General features: G+C 41.6%; 3 protein-coding genes across 6 annotated transcripts in view; 1 reads left to right on the top strand and 2 right to left on the bottom strand.

Moving 5' to 3' along the window:
• rpap2 (RNA polymerase II associated protein 2) overlaps positions 1-7664 on the bottom strand; it is a 14613-nt gene extending 6949 nt beyond the window's left edge. Inside the window, exons 1-11 of the mRNA XM_053651468.1 lie at positions 7595-7664; positions 7427-7487; positions 6248-6362; positions 6066-6164; positions 5784-5849; positions 5605-5693; positions 4505-4540; positions 3808-4374; positions 3319-3613; positions 2376-2467; positions 2185-2265 (exon numbers count right to left, since the gene is read on the bottom strand). Of these exons, the coding sequence (XP_053507443.1) occupies positions 2185-2265; positions 2376-2467; positions 3319-3613; positions 3808-4374; positions 4505-4540; positions 5605-5693; positions 5784-5849; positions 6066-6164; positions 6248-6362; positions 7427-7487; positions 7595-7643 (1550 nt within the window). The 5' untranslated portion in view covers positions 7644-7664. The remainder of the gene's footprint in view (positions 1-2184; positions 2266-2375; positions 2468-3318; positions 3614-3807; positions 4375-4504; positions 4541-5604; positions 5694-5783; positions 5850-6065; positions 6165-6247; positions 6363-7426; positions 7488-7594) is intronic.
• On the top strand, positions 7664-18744 carry glmna (glomulin, FKBP associated protein a). Of its 2 annotated transcripts, XM_053651469.1 has the most exons (19): positions 7723-7826; positions 9308-9381; positions 9483-9608; positions 9734-9847; positions 9935-10043; positions 11460-11709; positions 12316-12415; positions 12507-12688; positions 12791-12844; positions 12962-12992; positions 13315-13404; positions 13524-13565; positions 13976-14049; positions 14233-14317; positions 14598-14707; positions 14946-15009; positions 15106-15244; positions 15937-16013; positions 16278-18744. In XM_053651469.1, the coding sequence occupies exons 2-19, from the start codon at positions 9343-9345 to the stop codon at positions 16365-16367; spliced, it is 1776 nt and encodes a 591-aa protein (XP_053507444.1). In that variant the 5' UTR covers positions 7723-7826; positions 9308-9342; the 3' UTR covers positions 16368-18744. The 2 variants fall into 2 exon arrangements, with proteins under 2 accessions (XP_053507445.1, XP_053507444.1); XM_053651470.1 differs by lacking the exon at positions 16278-18744 and having other exon boundaries at positions 7664-7826; positions 15106-15292; positions 15937-16004.
• cdc7 (cell division cycle 7 homolog (S. cerevisiae)) lies at positions 11703-25660 on the bottom strand. 3 transcript variants are annotated; one of them, XM_053651472.1, is made up of 12 exons: positions 25605-25660; positions 25086-25169; positions 24852-24938; positions 23593-23728; positions 23416-23509; positions 23181-23323; positions 22349-22535; positions 20375-20763; positions 20068-20150; positions 19803-19952; positions 19356-19711; positions 11703-11886 (listed from the first exon to the last, which is right to left on the bottom strand). In XM_053651472.1, the coding sequence occupies exons 2-11, from the start codon at positions 25153-25155 to the stop codon at positions 19374-19376; spliced, it is 1677 nt and encodes a 558-aa protein (XP_053507447.1). In that variant the 5' UTR covers positions 25156-25169; positions 25605-25660; the 3' UTR covers positions 11703-11886; positions 19356-19373. The 3 variants fall into 3 exon arrangements, with proteins under 3 accessions (XP_053507447.1, XP_053507448.1, XP_053507446.1); XM_053651473.1 differs by lacking the exon at positions 11703-11886 and having other exon boundaries at positions 18992-19711; positions 20375-20559; positions 20668-20763; XM_053651471.1 differs by lacking the exon at positions 11703-11886 and having other exon boundaries at positions 18992-19711.

The following is a 25660-nucleotide window of genomic DNA, read 5'->3' as shown; positions in this document are numbered from 1 at the left end:
AAAAAGCTCCGTGGACTCGGTTAGGAACACGTCAGGAAGAAAACACTCCGTGTCACGCTGTTACGGGGAAATAATCAATGTCGAGAACAGCACGTCCTGAAGCGTTTGAGTCTTCTTATATGACGGCAGCTTATCCGTGATTACACATTCCTAACTGTCATAGTTTTTATCCGTTTATGGTTACGTTTAACATCGGCACTATGAATACAAGTTAGTCCCCGTCGACGGAGCACGGAAACGTTCTGTCCCGCGTGCTCGGCTACGGATCTCCCCACGCGTCTGATCCCTAAGCACTGGCTATGTACCTAAATCACTTAAATTAGCAGTTATTAAACCCTTGATTAAAAAACCTGATCTTGACCCGTCTCAATTGTCCAGCTATAGACCAATATCAAATCTCCCCTTCATCTCTAAGATTTTAGAAAAGGTTGTAGCAAAGCAGTTATGCTCGTACTTAGATAGGAATAACATTCATGAAATGTATCAGTCAGGGTTTAGACCTCATCATAGCACAGAGACAGCATTAGTTAAAGTAGTAAATGACCTTCTACTGACCTACGATCAGGGTTGTGTCTCTCTGCTTGTGTTACTCGACCTTAGTGCAGCTTTTGATACTATAGATCACACTATTCTCCTTGATAGATTAGAAAATGTTGTTGGTATTAAGGGAACAGTCCTCTCCTGGCTCAGGTCTTATCTGACCGATCGTTATCAGTTCGTAGATGTAAATGGTGAATTCTCCATGCGTACTGAGGTTACTTTTGGAGTTCCACAGGGTTCTGTTTTAGGCCCACTGCTCTTTACTTTATATATGCTACCCCTAGGTCAAATTATTCGTAAACATGGAATTAGCTTCCACTGTTATGCTGATGATACACAGTTGTATGTTTCAGCGAAGTCAGAGGACAGACAGAAGCTTAGTAAAGCTGAGGATTGTGTAAAGGACATTAGACATTGGATGTTAACTAACTTCCTTCTACTTAATTCTGATAAAACAGAAATACTTTTATTAGGCCCACGTGTAGCTAGAAGTAATCTTTCTGATCACATGGTTACTCTGGATGGTCTTTCTGTTTCATCATGTGCAGCAGTTAAAGACCTTGGAGTGATTATTGACTCCAGCCTATCATTTGATGCTCATGTAGATAATATTACTAGGATAGCCTTCTTTCATCTCAGAAATATTTCTAAAATAAGAAACATATTGTCACTACATGATGCGGAAATACTAGTTCATGCATTCGTCACCTCTAGATTAGATTACTGTAATGCCTTACTGTCTGGATGTTCCAGTAGGAATATAAATAAGCTCCAGTTAGTCCAGAATGCAGCTGCTAGAGTCCTAACTAGAACTAGAAGGTACGACCATATCACACCGATATTATCAATACTGCATTGGCTCCCAGTAAAATCTCGCATTAACTATAAAATACTTTTATTAACCTATAAAGCACTAAATGGTCTCGCGCCACAATATCTAAGCGACCTTTTGGTTTTATATAATCCGCCACGCCTACTTAGATCAAAAGATGCAGGCTATTTGACGGTACCTCGAATAGTGAAGGCTACAGCAGGGGGAAGAGCTTTCTCTTATAGAGCCCCACAGTTATGGAACAGTCTTCCTATTAGTGTTCGGGACTCAGACACAGTCTCAGTGTTTAAGTCTAGGCTTAAAACGTATTTGTTTACTCAAGCCTACCCTGACTAGATTCTGTTCTACTACTTCGCAGTCATAATAATCTTTTTTCTCCCTCTCTCCTTTCGCCGAGCCCCACATGAATTTATGGAGATACTAGAGATCCAGATCCTTTCTGCCTCTGGATGGAGCTCAAATCTTCTCTAATTCCAGACTGCTGGGACTACGGCTGCTCCTAAGGCCATACAGACTTCATATAAATCCATAATGAACTTTTTCACACTATCTGTTGTTACCCAGATGAGGATGGGTTCCCTTCTGAGTCGGGTTCCTCTCAAGGTTTCTTCCTCTTAAAACATCTTAGGGAGTTTTTCCTTGCCACCGTCGCCACTCAGTGGCTTGCTCAGTTGGGATAAATTTGCACCTTTAATATCTGTATACCATGTTGATATTTCTGTAAAGCTGCTTTGAGACAATGTCTATTGTAAAAAGCGCTATACAAATAAAATAAATAAATAAAAAATAAATCCGATATCTACAGAACCCACCTGAAGGTCCGGACGATGCCGTTAAGATCGTCGATGATCTCGTTCATGGTGACGCCCAGAGGCCCGAGGACGTCTCTCAAACTGAAACACAGCACAGAGCACGGAAACAGCGTTGAAACAGCAGCTACACTGACATTTCTGCTCGTTTCTTTACCGCATGCACTAAAACGAAGCGGGTGAGGAACTCGGACCTTCTGCCGAGCTTCTCCACAGCGATGCCCCTCTGGATCGCCCGCTGAGCCCGAGAGTCCACCGGCGGCAGCGGCGGGACCTTCTCTCTCTCCTGAACGAGCATACGATTCACAAACAGAACACAACACACACACACACACACATCAGGGGTGAGACGACATCCCATAATGAACAACTCTGAAACAGTAATAACGTTATCCCGTGTGTATAATAACGACACATGATACACGTCCAGGATGCGACAGGTCTGTACACACCGAGCTGCTTGATTACAAACTCCAAAACCGACGTCATGGTGAAATTAAAAAAATAAAAAATTAAAATAAAAAAGTTTACGCACCCGCGGACAACAACGTTATATTTCTAACCAGAAGTGGCACGATACCGGTACCTCGAGTACGAGCCGATATCGATGTACGTCTGATGTTTTCTTTAAAAACTAATAAGCGTTAAAATAAAAAAAAATGTCATTTAAATACACTTAAAATACAAATGATGTGAAACTGTAGCGTTCGCACAGGATCGAATCGAATCCTTCGAATTTTTTTTATCTCGGACATCCGAGCCACCATTTCTGCCAGAATCGACCTGATACTGATCCATGGGTATCGGATCGGTGCCATTACAGTTTATATATATATCTATGTTTTTAACAGAATCGTTCACTCGTGCACTGCTGTTACGTGCCATTTCATAAGGTCCGGGTTGGAAACGGTGGTTTTAGGTGGAACGGACTGAAAACTGTCGCGGTGTAACCTACAATAACCTCTCTCGTTAAACGTCAAGGTGCAGTAACTCCGCGTGCTCTTGTACACAGCGCCCTCGTGTGGACTCGGGCGTCAGTAACGGCACGTTTCAAATCTCTAAATCGTGTAAATAAATAAATCAAGAAAGAAATCTCACAGTGCAGGTATCCAGGCAGTACGCGTTGCGTTCGCTCACCTCGGTGCGTGCTTTCTCCTCCACAGCTTCCGTCTGCACCTCCTCGGGCAGGACACACACTCCTCTGTAAAACTCGAGCACTCGGAGCTCCAGCATCTCCGTCTCCGTTCTCAGAGTCTCGTAATCAGGTGCTGCTGCAGAGGGTCGAGCTTGAGCTGCTCCTCCTCCTCCTCCTCCTTCTGAACCCTTCACCTTCTCCACATCCTCCAGGTCATCTTCGTCCAGCTCTTCCTCCTCCTCATCACTCTGCAGCTCGGCCTCGGAGTGCGAGGTGTAATCTGGTCCGTAGAGGAACCTTACAGTACGGATACGCGGAGGAGTTTTCAAAATACGTATAGCAAAAATAAAAGCATATACTATATATATATATATATATATACATACACACACACACACACACACACAGGAACTGAGAGCGTGGAGCAAGAATGTGTTTCAGAAGGGAAAGGAAAAAGAAAAAAAAAGCTCTTGTGCGTCGTCATGGTTCACCTCATGGTCTCGTTGGTTCTCCACTCCATCAGCGTGCGTGTGAGACCTTCCAGCAGGCTGAGCGTGACGTCTGGAGCGTCGGCTCGCGCTTTCCCGTGGCTCTTCAGCAGGTTTCGGAGTCCGATAGCAGTTTTTTTACTCATCCCAACTTGGGAGATGTCGAGGCTCGTTTCGGGAGAGTTTTCATCCGGAGCTGGAGAGTCCGGGAGAGCGACCTGCTGTAGACGCTCACTGGTTTCATCCACTGACACCGAGTCACTGATTGGTTCAGAGAGCTTAGCGTCATCACCGCGCTTTACTCTCTCGCGCCTCACGCCCGTCACGTCGGTGTCAGCGTCGTGTGTTTGGTTTTCCCCGTCCCGTCTGGGCAGATCCCCCCAGTGAACACGCCTCTGCTGCTGCTGTCTGGCCACCACGCTGGACACGAAGCCCTGCTCCTCATCGCTACACTCGCTCTCGCTCTCACCGGAGACTCCGTGCGACCCGGTGCATTCCGGGATCAGATTCTCGACGTCTGATTTACTCACAGGTCTGTCTGATAGCTTCACTTCCAGACCTGACGTGCCTCTGAGAGGAAGGGGAACAGAGGACACAGCGGATAAGATAAGATGAGATGGGTGACCGTTATTGATCCCCGGTATATATGCGCGTTATAGTTCTTCTACAGAAACGTGACAGTAAAAGAGCGTACACGTACCCGTCCCCCTTCTTCAACAGCTTCACCTCAGGAGGTCTGCAGGAGCAAAACAAAGAGGAAGGTTTCATTTAACAACAAGGTTTATATTAATATAAATAAACAATTAAGACACAATTCAGGGTCAGTAGTAATTCTGACCAATCTCACTCTCTCATGAAGGAATTTGGACTAATCCCAAGCAATTCTGTAGAAATTAAGACAAATCCCGTCCACTCTCTTAAGGAATTCCGACCAATCCCGTCCGCTCTTCAAGGGAATTCCGACCAATCCCGTCCGCTCTACAAGGGAATTCCGACCAATCCCGTCCGCTCTTCAAGGGAATTCCGACCAATCCCGTCCGCTCTTCAAGGGAATTCCGACCAATCCGGTCCGCTCTTCAGGGGAATTCCGACCAATCCCGTCCGCTCTTCAAGGGAATTCCGACCAATCCCGTCCGCTCTTCAAGGGAATTCCGACCAATCCCGTCCGCTCTTCAAGGGAATTCCGACCAATCCCGTCCGCTCTTCAAGGGAATTCCGACCAATCCGGTCCGCTCTTCAGGGGAATTCCGACCAATCCCGTCCGCTCTTCAAGGGAATTCCGACCAATCCCGTCCGCTCTTCAAGGGAATTCCGACCAATCCCGTCCGCTCTTCAAGGGAATTCCGACCAATCCCGTCCGCTCTTCAAGGGAATTCCGACCAATCCCGTCCGCTCTTCAAGGGAATTCCGACCAATCCCGTCCGCTCTTCAAGGGAATTCCGACCAATCCCGTCCGCTCTTCAAGGGAATTTCAGACCAATCCCGCCCACTCTTCAAGGGAATTCCGACCAATCCCTTCCACTCTTCAAGGGAATTCCGACCAATCCCTTCCACTCTTCAAGGGAATTCCGACCAATCCTAACCACTTCTAAAGGAATTCTGACCAATCCCATGTGTTCTGGAAGGAATTCTGACCAATCCCACCTGCTCCCAAATGAATTCTGCCCAATCCTATCTGTTCCTGCAGAAAGGTTGACCAGTCTCACACTTGCGCCAGTGACAGGTAACAGAGGTCAGGGGCAGATCTTTACTTTATGATGATTACGAACCGTGCGAGTGTAAATAAACGAGTCACACTACCTCTCCTCCTTTCTCAGCCACAGCGGTGATTTGGAAATCTGGACTTCGAGGTATTTCGAGGCTTTGTAGCAGAAATTACTACAGAAGCACTGAAACAGAGACAAAGTGATATCTGAGTCACAGAAATATCTGGAAAATCGGTGTTTCATTGCAGTATGTTTCTCCAAAATGTACCCCACCTTACGCTCACTGATATCATACACCTTATTGGTCTTGGTGGAAATTTTATACCGTTGACTCGGAACCTGGAATATATACAGAAACGTAAACACCACAGGAAACATCTGGCTTTATTTACATCAAATAAAGAGTTTTCCCTACGATAACATTCCAAGGATAGAGCGAGCATTTCGTTTTTTCGGAGATGAAGACTAAACGATAACTAAATACTTCACACTTCTGCTTGAAAACAGAAATATATCTAAAAACGATGAAACGTAGCGACGCCGGAGGCTTCTTACGTTAGCGAGTTTGTTGGAGCAGACAGGATAGCCACACGTTTTGGTGATAAAGCGCTCCTCCACTGCATCTCTGTAGTTTGCTGGTGTGATCAGTCGAGCCTGGAGCACACGCATCCGCGTCATCAAGCCACAGACAGACAACTGCATCACACAGACGATTAAAGCAGCAGTCAGCTACTTACGCAATCGGTCAAGAAATCCTCCGTCACGTTGTCGTCCAGGAGCCTTTCCACCACCTGAAGAGCTCTCCGCTCCAACTCCAGCTTCTCCCTCAGAGACTCCTTCAAAACCTCCTTCCTGACCAGAAACAACCACAATTTCCATTCCTAAATCAAAACCAAATCATTCTTCTAGCACTCAACTACGTCTTACTTCATTTCCATTCTATCTATCCGCCTGCCTGTCTGTCTATCTATCTATCTAACATTCTTCTAGCACTCAATTATGTCTTAGTTCATTTTCACTCTATCTATCTGCCTGTCTATCCATCATTCTTCTAGAAATAAATTATGCCTTACTTCATTTTCATTCTATCTATCCATCAATCTATCCATCTTTCTATCTATCTATCCATCCATGTATATATCCATAATTCTTATAGAGCTCAATTATTTCCATTATATCGATCTATCTACTCATCTGTCTATCTATCTATCTATCTATCTCTGCCTGTCTGTCTGTCTATCATTCAATTATGTCTTACTTTATTTTCATTCTATCTACCTACCTATCTATCTTCTAGAAATCAATTATGCCTTACTTCTTTTTCATTTTATCCATCCATCAATCTCTCTAGCTGTCTATCCATCCATTCATCTATATATAAATAATTATCCTAGCACTCAAGTATGTCTTACCTTATTTTCATTCTAACTATCTATCTACCTGTCTGTCTGTCATTCATCTAGAAATCAATTAGGCCTTACTTCATTTTCATTCTAATTATCCATCAATCTCTCTCTCTCTCTCTCTCTCTCTCTCTCTCTCTCACCTCCAGAAGGTATTAGAGAATAGTGTTTCTCTTTGTTGCTGTACTGCAACATCAGATTGAAGTAGAATGGGATTTTATTGGGAATTTATTGGGATTTTACTGGGATTTCCTGCTCCTTTTGAAGAGACTCTACAGAAATAAACCAATTAAATATACTATGTAGATGTCCTCAGAATTATTTAAGGAAAAAAATCGAACACCCCCAATCTAACTCGGAGAGGACTGTTAATCAGCTGATGAACCGGAGGGGGTGTGTGTGTGTGTGTGTGTGTGTGTGTGTGTGTGTGTGTGTGTGTGTTAGAGCAGGAAAACACTATCATGTACAGGACAGTGAGTTATCTGTGTCCTGTAGCGATGGGAAACCCATTACCTTCTGTCCGCCTCTTCAGCTGCCCTCACCTGAGCTTCTCTCACCCGAGATGCTCTCCCACCTGCAGTGACCATAAAGCTGCTGTTCAATTCAGATTCAGTTTTAAAAACGAGTTTAGTGTTAACGGTACTTATAAAGACTTTAAGTACACCATTTCCTTTAATCTACCTTGCTTAGTTTTCGACGCGCGAGCTCGTTTCTTCTCGGCGCCTTCCATGCTTTCTCCCACCAAAACAAAATCCGCCACTCACTTCCGCTTTCGTCACATCTCTACGGCAAGCGCCAAGGGACAAACAAACCCCGCTGCGTCACTTTGAAAAGAGGTGTGCGGCTAGCCCACACTCTGGCGCTCGGTACCGTCATAAGAATCACCGGGCTTTTACACGAGCTTTGTGTCAAAGTAAGTTCTTATTTTTGTGATATTTATGTAGTTATGGTCTTGCTATGTTTTTGGTTAAAGCACTTTATTTTGATATGTATTCGTTTTCTGTGCCTCAGACAGTAATCAGTTCGCTTCTTTGCTAGCTGGCTAAGCAAGAGGCTGAAATTCACATCCACATTCTGATCAGCTTTAAAAACCTTTTTTTTATCCTTTATTTCGAGCTTTAAAAAAAAAAAAGGCACATATTGCACAAAACAGTGCGTAGAAACTCTTTAGAGTTTGACCTCTTTGTGTTTTTATTGACGTGCTTACCTGTTTTTATAATAATAGTACTTTTTATTTAGCCTTATGGCGCTTTATATAGTGTAAAGCATCCCAAAATAAATTACAAAACAACCAGAAAACTCGAAATAATTAAAAGATTAAATACTGGAAATATATTAGCTAATTTTACATTGATTTTACAATTCACCAATATTCCAGTTAAATAAAATAAATGACATGAAAATAATATCAATCATTCCTTACTACTACTATTATGATGATGATGATAATAATAATAATAATAATAATAATAATAATAATAATAATACAATATGATTTATAAAAGTAATGATTTGTTTGCTTGCTTTCAGTATGTTTGGATAATAATAATCACACATGATTTAAAAAAAAAAAACGTACAAAATAAATATTTATGTAATATTTAATGCTTAATTTTTTTAAAAAAAGAGTTGCTTGTTCTTGTTTTTTTTTTCTATAATAGCTAATAATAACTAAATAAACTATTTAAAATGTAAGAAATAAAAAAGCTAAATAAATTAATTAAATATATGTTTTAAAAAGTGCCATGAAAGCATTTTTGTACGACTGTCGAATAAAAATAACAGTAAAATTTGTTTGTTTGTTTGTTTATTTATTTATTTATTTTCAAAACAGTTATCTACGTTTATTATGGTAATGAAAACAACAAAAACAGAAAAAATAATACATTATTGACCTTTTTATTGATTCGTTGTTGTTATGGTGACTGTTTATAATAAATGTTTTTCTTTTTTTTTTTTTAAAAATGAAAGAGTAGTAGATAAACGTGACAATCATTTTACTATTACTGTCTTAATGTTCAGTTTTGCAAACGAAGGCCGTGTAAAATAGCAGTGCCACGCTTTGTTTGTTTACTGTTTACAAAAATGAATTCAAATCACATCATACGAAAAGGAGACAGAAAAACATTGTGTGTTGCAAATTTTATTTATTTATTTATTTATTTATTTAATCGTATCATCGGTACTGCAAGTAAAAGACAAATTATCATCATCATCATCATCATCATCGTTTCAGAGTTGATCAGGAAACTGATGCTCTGTATGTAAACCTGATTAGAAAACTGAAACTTCTATGAGAGCTGTGTTTCTCACACACACACACACACACACACACACACACACACACACACACACAGAGAGAGCGTATAAAGCATTATTCTCGTCCCTGTGCAGGTAATCTGGGTCAGAGACGACAGAAATGCGGTAAGATGGCGCTGGAGCAGTTCAGTGATGTCGTACAGAGATGTGTAAGACCGCAGGAGTTCAACTTCGTTTGTTTGTTTGTTTTTATCCGCTCATTTCCCTTTCCCTTGTTTATCTTCTGCTGATCCGCTCGTTCTCTCTGCAGCAACACGTTCAGGATGAGAACTTCTCTCCGGCCGACTTTGACTTGTTCAGCACGGCGGGGCGGAGCTGCATCGAGCAGGGACACAGCGCTCACGTCCTCAGTGTCATCGTCGACGAGAGAAATAAAGTGAGCTGTGAGACAGGACGACGCGCAGATATTACTGCTCTGATATTACCGCTCCGATATTATACGTTCACATAAGAGAATCAGGAGTGTCGCCTTTTTGTTGATTTATTTTGTTTGTATTACAGAATATCGTGAGCTGTATGGGCTGGAACCTTCTGGAGCCGTTAGTCAAAGTTCTGCTTAAAAAGGAAGAGAGAAACCTGCATCACTGTCAGGCCATCTTCTCTCACCTACTGCAGGTGTGTGATTTCACCTCAGATCAGCTGATGGATCTGACGGGACTGTGACGTGACGGTAACGTGAGCTGGATTTCTGTGTGCTCTCAGGTGTGCAGTCCTAAAGAGCTGGTGGTCGGTCTGCTGGAGCAGGTGGAAGAACTTGATCCTGATGCTGTGGCTGAAACGGTCGCTCTGCTGCTCACGCCCTTACAGACAGGTGAGGAACCTTCCCACTGGACTTCACTGTTCCTCTAGTTCCTGCCGTTCCTGCCGTTCCTGTGATCAGGATTCTGTTCACGTGTGGAAAATAATTCATGCAGTCTGTTGAGAAGAAAGTGAAGGGAGGGGGAAAAAAAAGAGAAAACTTTGGACTAACGTACGACAATAAAAATAAATAAATTGGGGGGGGGGGGTGTTGCACAGTGGCTTAGTGGTTAGCATGTTTGCCTCACACCTCCAGGGTTGGGGGTTCGATTCACACCACTACCCTGTGTGTTTGCATGTTCTCCCCGTGCTTCGGGGGTCTCCTCCCGGTGTGTTAGGCTGATTGGCATTTCCAAATTGTCTGTAGTGTGTGAATGCGTGTGTGTGAGAACGCGTGTGTGATTGTGCCCTGTGATGGTTTGGCCCCTCATCCAGTGTCCCCCGCCTTGTGTCCTGAGTTCCCTGGGATAGGCACCAAGCTCCTTACGACTCTGTGTAGGAAAAACGGTACAGAAAATGGATGGAGGATGATGATGATGATGATGATGATAATAATAATAGTAATAGTTGTTATTATTATTATTATTATTATTCTTTCTTTTCTCTTTCTGATTTTCTTTTTTCCTTTTTTTTATTTTGGGTCTGTCTCTTTTTCTTCTTTCTTGATCTTCTTTCTTTTCTCTTCCTTTTTTTCCTAGTTTTTCTTTTTGTTTTTATCCCTTTCTTTATCCTTTTCTTTTTTCCTTTCTTTTTTTTATTTTGGGTCTGTCTGTTTTCTTTCTCTTTTTTTCTTTCTTGGTTTTCTGTCTTTCTTTCTTCCTTCCTTTCTTTTTTCTCGCTTTCTTTCTTTTTTTGCTTTTGGGCCTGAATTTTTTTTTTTCTAATTATTTTTGATTTTCTTTATTTTTCTCTTTCTTTTTTCTTAGTTTTATTCTTTATTTTTTATCCCTTTCTTTCTGATTTTATTTTTTACTTTCTTTTTTTATTTTGGGTCTGTCTATTTTCTTGATTTTTTTTGTCTCCTTTCCTTTTTTTGTTTCTTTCTGACTTTTATTTGAGATTTATTTTTACTTTTTCTGTTTTTTCCTTTCCTCTCCTCTTTTTCCCTTTCTTATCTGACTTTCATTTGACTGACTCTCTTTCTGTCTCTCCCTTTTTTTTGTTAATTTTTTTATCAAACTATCTTTTATTTTTTTCTTTCTTTCTTTCTCTCCCCCATCATAGCACAGCTTCCATCTCGGGAGAGGGTGAAGGCTAACAGGTGAAGCCGACGGCATCTTTGCGTAACACACTGAGGACCGCGCTATCCTCTCTCTCCTGCGTACCTGACGCCCAGGTGAACGCTCTTCTTTTGCACCCCTCAGAAGCCTTGACTCTCTCTCTCTCTCTCTCTCTCTCTCTCTCTCTCTCTCGTTCTGTTTCTCTGCAGTGCTGCTGAAGCTGGGCAAGAGGAAGGCCTCGACTCTGGGCATGGCTCTCTCCACCCTGCTCAGTCAGGTGACCAAGCTTCCTGTTCCCCAGAGCCGAGAGCAGGAGGAGGACGACGTGTTCGGATTGTGTCGCTGCTGCACGGCTCTGTCACGCTTCATCCGACCCTTCGTGGAGGAGATCAAGGAGAACATTAAGGAACGTCGCACCGTCTCCAGGGAAGACGAGCTCCGGGTGGAGGTCCTGAAATTGTAGGTTTCTAACACTGGAATACAACAGTACTGTGTCCCAAACGCTAGCATGACCACGCCTCCTCTGTTGAAACCTCGTATCCAGAGTTGGGCTTGTTCCAGCTGGGGGCGGGGCTTATTTCAGGGCCAGAAATTACAAGAAGCGCTCATTATAGAAAACCGATGCTCTGAGAACCACTGCGTAAAATGGAAAAAAAAACAACAAAACATGACTCTCCAGCATTCTGAGGTGTCTTTAAATTGATGCGATGATCTAAAAACAATTATAAACCACACCGGGGGTGGGGCTTATTTCAGGGCCAGAAAAATTCATTCATAATCCAGAATTGAACTAACTAATGACAACCACCACATGGAACATGTGACCGTAACATGTTTTGTACAGTATCCTTAAAAATGATGTGAAAACAACAAGTCTGGAAACACTCCCAAACCGCACCTTTAATTCATTCATTTTTTAAATACTGTTAGAGGAAAAAAAACCTCCAGTGTGTACCGAATCTAGCGGGCTTGTTCCTAATCGTACTGTAATCTTTAAAAATGCATGTCTGCACAAAAGAGAACACTTATGCTGCGCTAACAGGCCTGCTGTTACTGTCGTTCCAGCTGTATGAAGAGTTTGAGCGAGCCTCTGCTGGACGTCCAGCTGAAGGACCCAGACGCGTTAGAGACGTCCCCTCTCAGAGACTTCGCCACCGACATCCTGGTAAGAAGACTGCTTGCTGGTTGTGCTCCTAATCAGTTCTGTAGTAATAATAATAATAATAATAATAATAATCTCTCTCTCTTCTCTGTAGGTCACTCTGTGTAGTATCGGCGAGTCGCTCCCGGACTTGTTGTCCCACAGTCTTTTGCGGAAGCACGACGTCCCCGGGTTCCTGGAGGAGGAAGTCCGATATCCGAAGGAGTCTCTGGCCAGCTTGGCACATTTACTGTTCGTGCACCACATCGCCATGGACTTGTTCCCTTCAGTGCTCAGGTACAAAACATCATCATCATCATCATCATCATCATCATCGCTCCAGAGGTTATAAGATGCACGACTTTTTCATCACCTGCATCTTTTATTTTCTTTCTTCAGCCCAGTTTTTGTCCTGCAGTGCAACATGGAATACATCGAGCTCTTACTCAGTCGGTAAGCCTCTCTTTAGGTATTTATTTACTTTATTTATTTATTTACTTACTTACTTACTTACTTACTTACTTATTTATTTCTCCCTCCTTTCTCACCCTGACTCGTTTCCTGTAACAGAACTGAAGAATCCCGGTTACAGAAGGGACTGGTACGTACAGAACGCGACCCGGATCCACACTCGAACACATCTCTGACTGTAACGGCACTTTTTAAAAAATGTATTTAGCACTTTAGTTTTTGTTCACAAAAGCTGAATTCGGTTATTCTTCTTGCTCGGGTATTTGAAAGGGTATTTCTTGGGTGTTTGAATTTAAAAGGTTTCGATTCGCGTGAAAACCGTTAAAACCCCCTCGCCGTGTCTTCCTAGTCGGGACAGAGACACGCTACTGATGGTCCTGATGGTCCTGATGAACATGAGTTTGTTCGGCGCTGTGCTTCCTGTGTAAGTCTGATGAGTAATCTCTGTACAGGAGCTGTATGAGAAGACGCTGGTGCGGGTGGAGGACGGCAGCCTGCCCTGTGACCTCCTGGATCTAAAATCTTTTTTAAATGTTCCACAGGTACAGCAGCGTTCCTTCATCCTTCTCGTCTCTTTATTGGGATTTTTAATCCGAGACCTTTACAAAAGCACGGCGAGATTTAAAACATTAACGCTCGTCTCATTTTCTTTCTTTTCCAGGACTTGATTAAGGTGATGGCGCTGTGTCCGGTTCAGAACGTGGTAAGACGAACGCGGTTTTATCCATTGACCGAGTCACTGTCACGACCCTGCTGTTGATTTATTTTCCCGTACCAGCGTGTCCGGACGCGCTTTATTCCTCTTCCGCTTCACTGCACGAGCATTACGGAACGCCGGCTCGTTAATAACGCGTTTCTAACAGGTTGTGTGTTCGGAATATTCAAGTATTTTTCTGCCGAAAAGAAACTCTGTGAAATCCCGTACACACTTGAGTATATACGAGTCTGTTTCCATGGAAACAAACGAGGCTAATGTCGCTAACGAGTAATAAAAGTCTCGCTCGTAATCCTGTACCGGTCTTGAAGCTCATTATAAATGAAGGCTTGTAAGGTGGATAGAACCTGAAGCGTGTGTGTGTGTGTGTGTGTGTGTGTGTGTGTGTGTTTTCACAGAGGACTAAAGGACTCTCCGTTTTCCAGCTGAGCATCGACAAATTTAACACCGAGGCCAAATACAAGTTTTTCAGGCGAGTCTTTCATTCAAAACTAACTTTATTCGCCAGAGACACCCCGAGGTTTTTCGTACGGGCGTCTCGGAAGCGTAACGTAACTACGTACGACGTCGTGGGGGAAAACGGTAGCGTCGGGTCGTACGGGTAGTGTCGTCAAAGTTTTCCCAGACTTTTATTTATTTATTTCTGTTTCTCCAGGTGCATGCTGAAAACCAGCAATCACTCAGGAGTGGAGGGCTACATCATCCAGAACATCAAGAACCAGATCGACCTCGCCTTAAAGGTACAGAGCTCCAGATTCTGTGTGAGGGGGCGTGGCAGTGGGCGGAGCACGCGTCATTTGCACGGATCCCGTCCTGTACTGGCGTCGTGCAAATGACGCGTGCTCCGCCCGCTGCCACGCCCCCTCACACGGAAACGTCGTCCGTATTGATTTCCATTTTAAAAAGCGCTCGCTCGCTCCTTGCGTCCGAGTCGATGATTAATATTATTAATATGAAGAGCGAAAGCTAAAGTTCGAGAGTTTAATCGTGTTTTTTTTTTTTTTTTTTTCTCTCCTGTAGCCGGGTCATGAGAACGACTGGTTCCTGGGGAAACATCTCCTGCCTTTACTGCATCTAGTCCTGAGTCTTCCTCAGGGACCAGAAACCGACCTGCTACACAATCTAGACCGGTAACACAACAATCCCCAAAATAACCCCCTTTTTTTTTTTTTTTTTTTAAGTCTGATTTTTAAATTTTTTTTTAAAGCTTATTAGAGCAAGATATACACCATATGGGTATCAATATCTCCTCCCACCCTCCCTCCAAGTTTGGGTATTGCGTTTGACTTATTTGTTCTCCACCCGGGGCAGCACAGAGATAGTGAGGATATTTTGAAGATTCTCAGAAGTGCGTGTGTGTGTGTGCAGGATTATGGAGTCGTTGAACCTCCTGCGTTATCTGCTGATCCGAGATAAAGAATGGCACAATGAGGTAGGAGATAAACAAAATCTCTTGTCTACAGACATCTGCTGCGTTTCCCAGCATGTTGCAGCATGATGTGTGTGTGTGTGTGTGTGTGATCCTCAGACAGGAATATGGAGCGAGCTGTGTACGGTCGAGGAGAACTTCATGAGGCCCCTGCGGACGGGCCTGAACATGTCCCGAGCGCATTACGAGGCCGAGTTGAAGAGCACGAAAGAGAAGAAGAAGAAGATCAGCACTGCAGGTCCGAGTTTATACGCTGGCGTTGTCGTGTTATTTTAGTGTCTTTAAGGTAGGTGTTCTACTCGAGCGTTTACGGTACGGTACGGTGCGGCTCGCCCGTCCCCGAGTACGAAACGACACCGTACACTTACACGCTGTTAAAAATATCCCACAGCCGTGCTCGTACAAATTAGCAGGGGTTGGGAACGCAAAGGAACGGATTTTTCCTCGGAAGCGATCGTGGACAGAATCGTTCCCGAGCGAAAACCCGTCCTTTTAGAAAACGCGTATTTCTTCTCCCGTTCTCGCGTGGTTTATAGTTAAGAAAGTAAAGCCTAAACGTAAACGTCCCTCCGTCATCGTGATTGTCGTCACGAACCGCGTCTCAGACCGAAAACTCGATCCGAGCTTCACGGTATTTCTGTGTTAAATTCCACAGCGGGGCTTTGAAGGCAACACGAGAGGTTTTAAAAATCAAACACTAACTCTCTAATGGGAAAACCCGTTAGTGTTCGTACTCGGTACGGGTCTAGAATAGGGCATAAGTATGTGCACCCCCGACTTGGATATTCGCGACTCGAAGAAACAAAAAGAAAAACAAAATGGCTGCTACGTTTTTGTTTAAGCACATCACATGTTGTAAGGGCAAGTCTTTCTTTTCTCAAGAGTCTTCCCATCTCCAGTTATAGTTTGTCTTTTTGTGTATTTCTGTAGACTCTAAAGCGCCGGCCTGCATGGTTACCGTCGGCAACGAGACGCTGCCCAACATGACTCCGGAAATGCAGCTCCAGGTCCCGATTTTCTTCACGTTCTACGTTTTAAATCTGCAACCTAGGATATTTACGTTCAGTACTGAACACTTGTTATCTTTTGTTATACCAGCTATCAAAAAAGCTAGCTCTATAACTAACTATGTGAGCTATTATTTAAACACACACACACGTGTTATTTTAACCAACGGACCCGACGTTATGATTCTGGGGAACCGTCACGGTCCGTATATGTGTTTATTTTTAATCCACAACATCGTGTAACACTCTCCTTGTGCGTTCCAGGTGCTGCAGTCGGCGCTCTACACGTTCGATTTGATCGAGAGCGTCTTGGCCCGAATCGAGGAGATCACCGAAGCGAAAGGACAGACGTAGGCCGACCCGGCAGTCTCCTGTACGGGAGCTTTAACAAACATCGGCCATAAAGCGAACACCAGTGTAGTGAGAGAAACACACACTCATCAACGTAAACGGATCGGGACACGCCCTGATCTCTGCCGCTCGTTCTCGTGTAGTAATAGATGTACTATATACAGGCGCAGCTCAAAAAATGAGAATGGTGGGAAAAGTTATTTTTTTTCCCCGTAATTTAATTAAAAGAGTGGAACTTCCATATATTCCAGATTCATTACACAGAGTGAAATATTTCAAGCTTCCTTTAGTTTTAATCTTGATGCTTACAGCTCATGGAAATCAAAAATCCAGTATCTCGGTATATACACGAATAAAGAATTTATAATACAGAAATGCCGAGCTGAGAAGACTCTAATCAGAGAATTAACTCCAAACATCTGCGAAGGTTTCCTGAGGCTTTAATCTCTCAGTCTGGGTCAGTACACACACACAATCACGGGGAAGATGGAAGTAAACGTTGCGTTTCATTTGGAAATCAAGGTTCCAGAGTGTGGAGGAAGAGCGGAGAGGAACAGAATCCGAGCTGCTTGAAGTCCAGTGTGAAGTTTCCACAGTCGGTGATGATTCGAGGTGCCGTGTCACCTGCTGGTGTTGGTCCAGTGTGTTTTCTCAATTCGAGAGTCGATGCAGCGTCTACCAGGAGATTTTAGAGCACTTCATGCTTCCATCTGCTGACGAGCTTTATGGAGATGATGTCCTCTTCCAACAGGAATCAACACCTGCCCACAGTGCCAAAACTTCTAGTAACTGCTTTACTGACCGTGGTGTTACTGTGCTCGATTGTCCAGCCGACTCGTCTGACCCGAACCCCATAGAGAATCTACGAGAGACACCAGACCCGACAATACAGACGAGCTGAAGACCGCTATCAAAGCAACCTGGACTTCCAGAACACCTCAGCAGTGCCACAGGCTGATCGCCTCCATGCCACGCCGCACTGATGCAGTCATTCCTGCACAAGGATTAAAGCCCCGACCGAGCATCAGCACATAAATTAACATCCCTTTCACGAGGTCGACATTTCTGTATTAAATTCTTTATTCGAATATTTTAAGAGATTGTAAGTTCACTTGAAATATCTCACTTTACGTGTCATGAATCTAGAATATATGAAAGTTCCACTTTTTGAATTAAATTACGGGAAAAAATGAACTTTTCCATGATATTCTCATTTTTTGAGACGTGTATGTATGTGTTTATATAACACGCACACACAAAGAAAATCGTGTCATCATTTCTGTTGCGTGGCTCACGAGAGAGATTCAGCATTAAAGCAAACATTTGGGCAACGAAAGTGAGATTTTACATTAATTACAGACAGGAATAAGGACAGATTCAGTAGTGGCGACAGACATGAGACTGAACTGACGCACTTCTGAATGAACAATGCAGGGTGCTGAATGAGCCAGATATTTTTAAAGAGAATTCTTTAAGCAGAAAGTTTACCTGTAAATATCTAAATGGACATTTAATAAAGCTTCCCTTTTTTTTTTTGTACAACTCGAACGCATGTACACTTTTATTAAATCAGATTGGCTATACTGAATCACACTGAAACGATTCCGAATCATCATAAAATCACAAGATATTTTTCGGGGGAAAAAAAAAGGTTAAATTCCTGTACAACAATGAATCACATTAAAACGATTCAGAGTCGTATTTTACGGAATCGTTACTCAATCGTTAATCTGGTATCCCTTATTATAGTTCAAAACATTCCTGAATGATACTGAAACATATCGTGTTGAATACTCACTGTGATCATAAGAAATTATTTGGTAAAAACATGCACTATACTGAATCATAGTGAAAAGATTCAGAATCATATTGTACCAAATTACCATCGATTCGTGAGACATGATTCATTTACAATATTACTGTGCTATATTAAAAGGCATCAAAACGATTCCAAATCCAACTGAATCATTAAATCAGGTGTCAGTATTTAATGAAAAGCTCAAAATATTACTGAATCACATTAAAGTGATTCTGAATCGTATTTTATTAAACCATTATCTCTATATACACCAACTTCTTAGAGTTTAGAGAAAAAGTAAACACATTTCTGGACGATACAATTACTGCATTATACTGAATTGCATTAAAATGATTCTGAATCATATTCTATCAAATCATTAATTAGGTGCGTGTTTAGGGAATTGTTTAGAGAAAAGGTCAAAACATTCATGCACTGTACTGAATCGTATCAAAACAATTTTAATAATTTTGTTTCTTCATAATAATAATAATTCATTACTGTACTATACTCACCGAGCTCCAAACGATTCTGAATCATTAAATCAGGTATCCTTTAATGTTTAGCGAAAAAAACAAAAAAGTCCTGTACTGTATTGAATCACATCAGAAAGATTCTGAATCATAATAAATCACTGAATCTTTAATCAGGAATACTTTAATATTTTGCAAAAAGGTCATCACATTCCTGTACTACACTGAATCATAACTTGTTGAATCGCCAACGAATCACGAGAAACGATTCGGTCAATACATCACCGCACTATAATTCTAAATCGCATCAAAAAGATTCTGTATCATATTGAAATCATTAACCAGGTATCCTTTTGTATTTAAAAATAAAAGCTAAAACATTACTGGATAATTCTGGAATCATATTTTATTGAATTGTTACTGAATCACATGGAAGGGATTCAGAGTCGTATCACATCGAACAGTCCCTGGATCGTTAACTGGCCGTTCCTTAGTATTTAAGGAAAATATCAAAACGTACTAATGGAGACGTTCTTAAGATGTTTATTAAAATATTATTGTAAAGAAACGTAATGCACCCACTGGGCCGAACTCTCGGAAAACTCAACGTCACACCGGACGAATAAATATACGCCATGCGTACTATATAGTACACTATATTACAAAACTAACATGTATACAATCACACAAACAGAACTCCAGCACACTGAGGATTACTACCTGTTGGATAAATACGTATTAATCCCGGAGATCTTTAAACACCGGGTGCTGCAGTGCCGTAGCTGCAGTGATTCTCGTCACTGGGTTCAAATCCAACAGTTTGTCCAGAAGGTCGTAAATATCATCAGGAACTCTGTCCCATCCCCCGGCGTGCGATTCTGTGCCGTTATTACCCACGCTGCTCCGTTTCTCCGCTCGGCCGACAGGCTGCGCTTTTTTAACGTCCGCAGGGTGACGCGACGCCCGGAACTCTGCCGGCAGCGAGTCGTCCCCGCAGTGCCGCACGCCTCTCAGAGTCTCGCACAGAATCCTCAGGTTGAGTCGGGGAAGCTCGCGGCTACACACCACCGCCTTGCCTGCATGACATCGGATCAGGTCGATAAGATCAGACGTTTCAGCACAAAGATCCTGTAAATCGGCGCATAAACACCAAGCTGGCACACGTACCAAATTTCTTAGCTGCCTGAATGGTTTCTCTCGAACCGAGGATAGTCATGATCTGAGTCAGGGCCATCAGGTCGTCGTTGGCTTTGAAAAACGGATACCTACCGCTCAGGAGGGAGAGCAGGATGACGCCGGCCGACCACACATCGATAGCTGTATAAAAAAAAAAATTTAAAAAGTGTTTCGGGTGGAGATAAAAACTAAAAATTACACATCCGTAATCATGAGCGTAATCGTGTAATACAACGCATGATGGCGTGAACCTCACCGGTTCCTTGGTCAGGGCACTTGGTGAGAACTTCAGGAGCCCTGAATCCCGGCGTTCCTGCTCTCGGAGCTACCTGCTGCTTCCTGTAGAGCAGAAAGTGCTTATGAATATTCATGAACTACAGATCATGAATATAGGTCAATACGATTGATTGACATGTGGCGGCCATCTTGTTTGTAATTATCACGTGTTTTTTTTCGTTCGCAAGGCTCGGATGCTACTCAAAAGTTTTCACACGTTATGCAAATTAGATAAACTCAGAAGTGGGCGGAGCTAAGCGGTACTCCATCGTAGGTGGGGGCGTCACCTGGACAGACAGATGTTACAGACACGGTCGGTCATGTAGCAGTTACAGGTAAGAGACAGGTTAAGCGTCACGGGTTTCGTCTTCTGGTTCGTCACCGGTGCCCGCGCAGGAACAGGGCGGCGTTTCGTCGAGACAAACTTGCGTGCGATGACGTCGTCCGTCTTTGTAGGTTTTATCACGTGTCCCTGAAACGGTAACACGCAAAAGCTCAAGAAGTGCTGGGGGGGAAAATAAATACAATAAAAACAAACAAACAAACTCTTGCTCAGCTTCACACTTAAGAAGATCCTCACTTGGGTTTTCTCGGTCGGAGTCTTAGCAGGGTTTATGCTGTTGAGGTTTCTCTCGCCGAACACGGAACGAGGCGTTTTACAAAGTTCCATCAGCTCCTGAGACACGGAAGAGAATGTCAGTACGGGCTGGACGAGGACGCGACAGGAAAACACAGACGGAACAAACGAGTGCGTTTGAATCAGACACAGCGGCTCTTATTGATCAAGCTCTCTTCGAAATAATCGTACGTACAGCGGTCGAGAGTGGTCAGAAGGCGTCAGATAATTGTCTAACAGCAGCTCGGACAGTAGCGCAGCTGCAAATCAGCTTTATATTAAACGAACGCGTTCCTTCTAATATGCGCCACTGTTTCTATAGCAACAGCTCATTCACAGGGACTCTTAACGCGGATGGGCTTTCCATAACAACGGTTCTTTTTGTTTGTTTGTTTTTTGATTTTTAAAGTGTGTAGTCATTGATACGGTGAAGTTTTCTGTAAGGAGACATTTTAGGAACTATCTGGTTTTGCAGACGTGACTACACTACCAGTAAAAAGTTTAGACGCGCACTCATTCTTTATTTTTCCCCACATTTGAGAAGAATAATAAATTATCAAAAGTCTGGAGTAACACAAATGGAACTATGGGAATTATGTTGTGATAAAAAATCCTCAATAAATCAAACATAATTGAGTATTTTATCATCTTCAAAGTAGACGCCCTTTTCCCCCCCTAGAATGTTCCAGAAACGTTTTCTTGGCGTTTTGATGATTTTTAATCAGTATTAAAGTTGTTCACGCCGACGCTGCACACTTATCGGCTGCTTTTCGGAATATTTCGCTCCGAGTCGTCCGTTTAAAAAAAAGATCGTTTTGTAAATAAAATGTTAGTTTTCTAATGAAGGAAACGAACACGTCGGCACGATTATATTTTTTGTCTACGACACCGATTTCACACGTTTAATCACACACCTTCAGATCAAAAGGTTTTTACCATCATGAGAAACATTTAAGTCGGGTGTCCACAAACTTTTGACCGGCAGTGTATATACAGATAAAATTTTTTTTTTTTTTTTTTAAAAGTATGACATAGTTCTTTAATAACTTTAAAAAGATTTGTAATCGTTGTAATCTGCGAATTTATAATGCTGCGGTGTAAAAGGAATAAAAAACCTATCAAAACGTACCGTTAAAGAGAAACAGTCGCTGATTAGTTTCCTATAAACGCACACCGCACAACTGTTTTATTCCCTACGCGACGTTCAGCACGCAGAATCCGGTTAAAGTATCAACAGACGCTTTAAAGCATCCATAGAGATGACGTGACTTTGTTAATTAATTATATACATTTAGGTGGGGGAATAAAGTCTATAAATTATATAATAATTAGAATAATAAGTTAGCCATAAATAATAAAACAGTCATTTTTGTAATCCTCGACTGATCGCACAATACTAGAAGGAATGAAAAATCGAGAGAGAGGAAAAAGGGACACCGACTTGACCACAAAGAAAGCTGTGCAGTTTTAAAGCTGCTCTAAAAGGAGCTTCCCTTAAAATTTCAGCGTGTATATTTCAAATCTTTGGACGTTGACACGAATTTACACTGGGATTTGAGCGTCACGCAGCAGTGATGAAGAAGAGCCGGTGCGTCTTCACCCCGAAACGGAACCGAAACCTGGTGCCCCAGACAGAAACAGAAACCTTGCTGTGTTTTGTGCGCGGGTTTGGACACGGCCTTTTCGCCGGCACTGCTTTTGTGGACGTGTGAGGTGGTAAAGGAACCAGTGCCTGTTTCCCGTGTGATTCTTTCTGAGCTTTCACAACCTTTAACAGCTCGATCTGGGTGTCAGGTGTTCCCTGAGCCAGGCCAAAATCCACCAGCGCGTACCTGAGAACACACACACACGAAAACATTAACGATGTTCTTTTCTCTGGTGTCTCGAATGCTGCATTTTGTGGACTATAAAAAGAGTATATAAATAGCTAGAAGTTATACGGTACAAGAGCGGCCTCTGGAGGCGAAATAAAAACTATCACTGCCAAATTTTGTTGTGTTATTTGAAGTTTTTTATTTTTATTCATTTTGGATGTCGGTTTTTAAATGTGTTATTTGTGGCGTTCGTGTTACTTTTTGGTTCAGTCTGGATGTGTATCTTTTATTTACTTTAATATTTGTTAATAGTTAGTATATATTAATATTTAATTTGTTTAAAGAAACTACAGTACATTTTCACGGTACAGTCGGTGCTGGTTAATTTTGTAATAAATTTCAGCAATATTTTACTTCGAGTGTTACATTTTCATTCAGTATCGAGTTTAAAAACTTTACCGGTGGATTAACGGGTTAATCGGTAGGCAGGTAGCGCCTCACTTAGTTACCGCTATCGCTAAAATCCACTATCGCTCGACCTCTAGTAAGAGCAGCATTAAAAATAACTATAAACGGATTTTAAAAAATACGTGAAACGTGTCGTTCTGTAATAAGTGAAAAAAAGTGTCATCGTTGGCAAATGATTGGGGTGGGGGCGCATACTTTTTCTCTCGCCGGTTGTACAGGAAGTTGGTCGGCTTGATGTCCCGGTGGATGATCCCGAACTCGTGTATGTGCTTCAAGGCTCTGAGTAGATGATAAATGTACTGACGCACCTCCTCGAAGCTCAGCGTCTCAACGATATCCTGTAAACAACACGGACGTTTCGTTTACACGCGTTACACTCGGAGACGCGGAACCAGGTGTAAACGCCAAGATCATCTTTTATTTCGTTTACCACAAAGGCCTGGTGCTCTACGTAGGGCATGACGATCACCACGTGGTGGTCCTTCCTGAAGCAGTACGTCACTCCCATCACGTTTTCTTTACCCCTGAACGTTACACAAAACACGTTAGTCGTCATTTCTAATTAAAAGTACCGGAACATCGTTGTCGTAGCGCGAACGCGTCTCACCCGGCGACGGTCAAACACTGGAGCTCTGCGGCGATCCGCACCGGGTGACTCGTAGGGATCAGGTGCTTCAGCGCAAACTTCTCTCTCGTCCCGTCGCTCGTCTGAGCTTCTCCGAGATACACGGAACTGAACGTACCTGAAAGCAGGACGAGTGGCGTGTTCAATATTCTACACCGGGATTCCTCTACATGTTTATTCATTAGAGACGGTTTTAAAAACGTTTTTTTTTTTAGTCAGAAGAATGATCCGATCTTCCCATCACTAATCCAATCCACCATCCCCCCCCCCAAAGCAGCAATATTGCGCACGTCATGTTATAAATTATGTTTAAAGATTAAATTTATGATTCATATAAACACAGCGACAAAACATTCGTCATCTATCACTGATTTAAAACAAACAAACAAACAAACAAACAAACAAACAAACTTACTTCTCTACAAAATTAACAAAAATTTTAATTCTTTAACAAGATTGACTGGTTCATTATTTTTATAATTAGATGTATTTTTATATTTAATGATCGACTATTAATTCTATTTTTACACACATTTTATGAACAATTTTTATATTATAGTATATTATTCTTATTTCCTCCTTTCTGTCAGTAATTATTATTTATTGCATCATCAGCATATTTTGACGTTTTATATTGGACTTTCATCTATTTCTGTTTTTTTTTAAAAAACATACTTTTACTGATTTTTTCACACTAAAGCAATTTGCTATGTATTTTAAACATATAGCGTGTACTTATATAAATATTATTATTGTGATTATTTTAATTGTAGCTCAATACGGTTTTCTGACACAGATATAGTAGCAATGTGCTTTTTTATTTACTGAAAAAATAAGTAATAATTTCAGACTGATTAGAAGTTAAATATCCGTGACGATTTTTATTTGGGTGTTAAATAATTTCTTTTTGTAGGAAAATGAAAAAGTATAATAGGTCTCATCTCTGGAGGTTTCTCATCAGACCGCTCTCTCTCTCATATTATATATATATATATATATATATATATATATATATATATATATATATATATATATATACACACACACACACATACATACACTAATATATATATTACATATACATACATACATATACATTCTATATACATACATATATATATAGAGAGAGAGAATTGTAGAAATGTTTTTGAGGATTGTAATGATATTTATCGTATTGTTCAACTGTAAATAAATACACGTATATTGTTGTTACAAAGGAAAATGAAATTTAGATCCGAAACCTTCTCCAATTTTGTCAGTAATTTGGAAAACTTTGGAGAGCTGTGGTACAACTTCATACAGATATTCAATGTCCATCTCAACATCTCCTGAAACACACACACACATACATACACAGTGAGTAACTGTACACAAGCAATACACACTATGATTAATGCAGTCTTTTATTATTATTATTATTATTAGAAGAAGAAGAAGAAGATGATGATGATGATGATGATGATGATGGAACTTACTGGATATTTTCCTTTTGTTTGCCTCTTTTTCAGAGAATTTTACGTCCTCAACACTCTGAGGCGTCTCCATGACCGTAAAAATTTCTAAATAAAAAGAAAAAAACAACAAACTGATCAAATAAACCCCTTGAAATAAATGGAAAAAAATAAAAAAGTGCCAAAACTTTAGCACCACAGGCTGTATAGCGTCCGTAAACCATAGCTGTATCCCAAACACCTCATTACTAAACACATAGTTCCCTACATAGTGTGTACTGGCCGTTATCTCGCTCCCTATGTAGTGCACGTTTAAAGGGGGTCTCAAGCCGATTGGGACCAAGCCTAAACCATACACTGCTAACGTTAAGGTCAAAGCTAGATTTGAAAACTCCCTGAAATACAAATTATAACACGGACAACATTCCAAAGGCGCATAAAGTCTTTTGTTGTGTCGTGTTCTGGAAATGAACGTTTTGATAAAATGAAATAAATAAATAAATAAATAAATAAATAAATAAATAAATAACTCGTAAAACTTACTGTTTTGAGAACAGTAGTGCCGCTTGCTAATCGGCTAATCCGTCTAAAAACTCGCG

This window comes from Ictalurus furcatus, chromosome 20 (assembly GCF_023375685.1).
Source record: "Ictalurus furcatus strain D&B chromosome 20, Billie_1.0, whole genome shotgun sequence".
Taxonomy (NCBI): Eukaryota; Metazoa; Chordata; class Actinopteri; order Siluriformes; family Ictaluridae; genus Ictalurus; species Ictalurus furcatus.
Note: the sequence above shows the minus strand (reverse complement) of the source record. Positions and strands in the feature narration are given on the sequence as shown.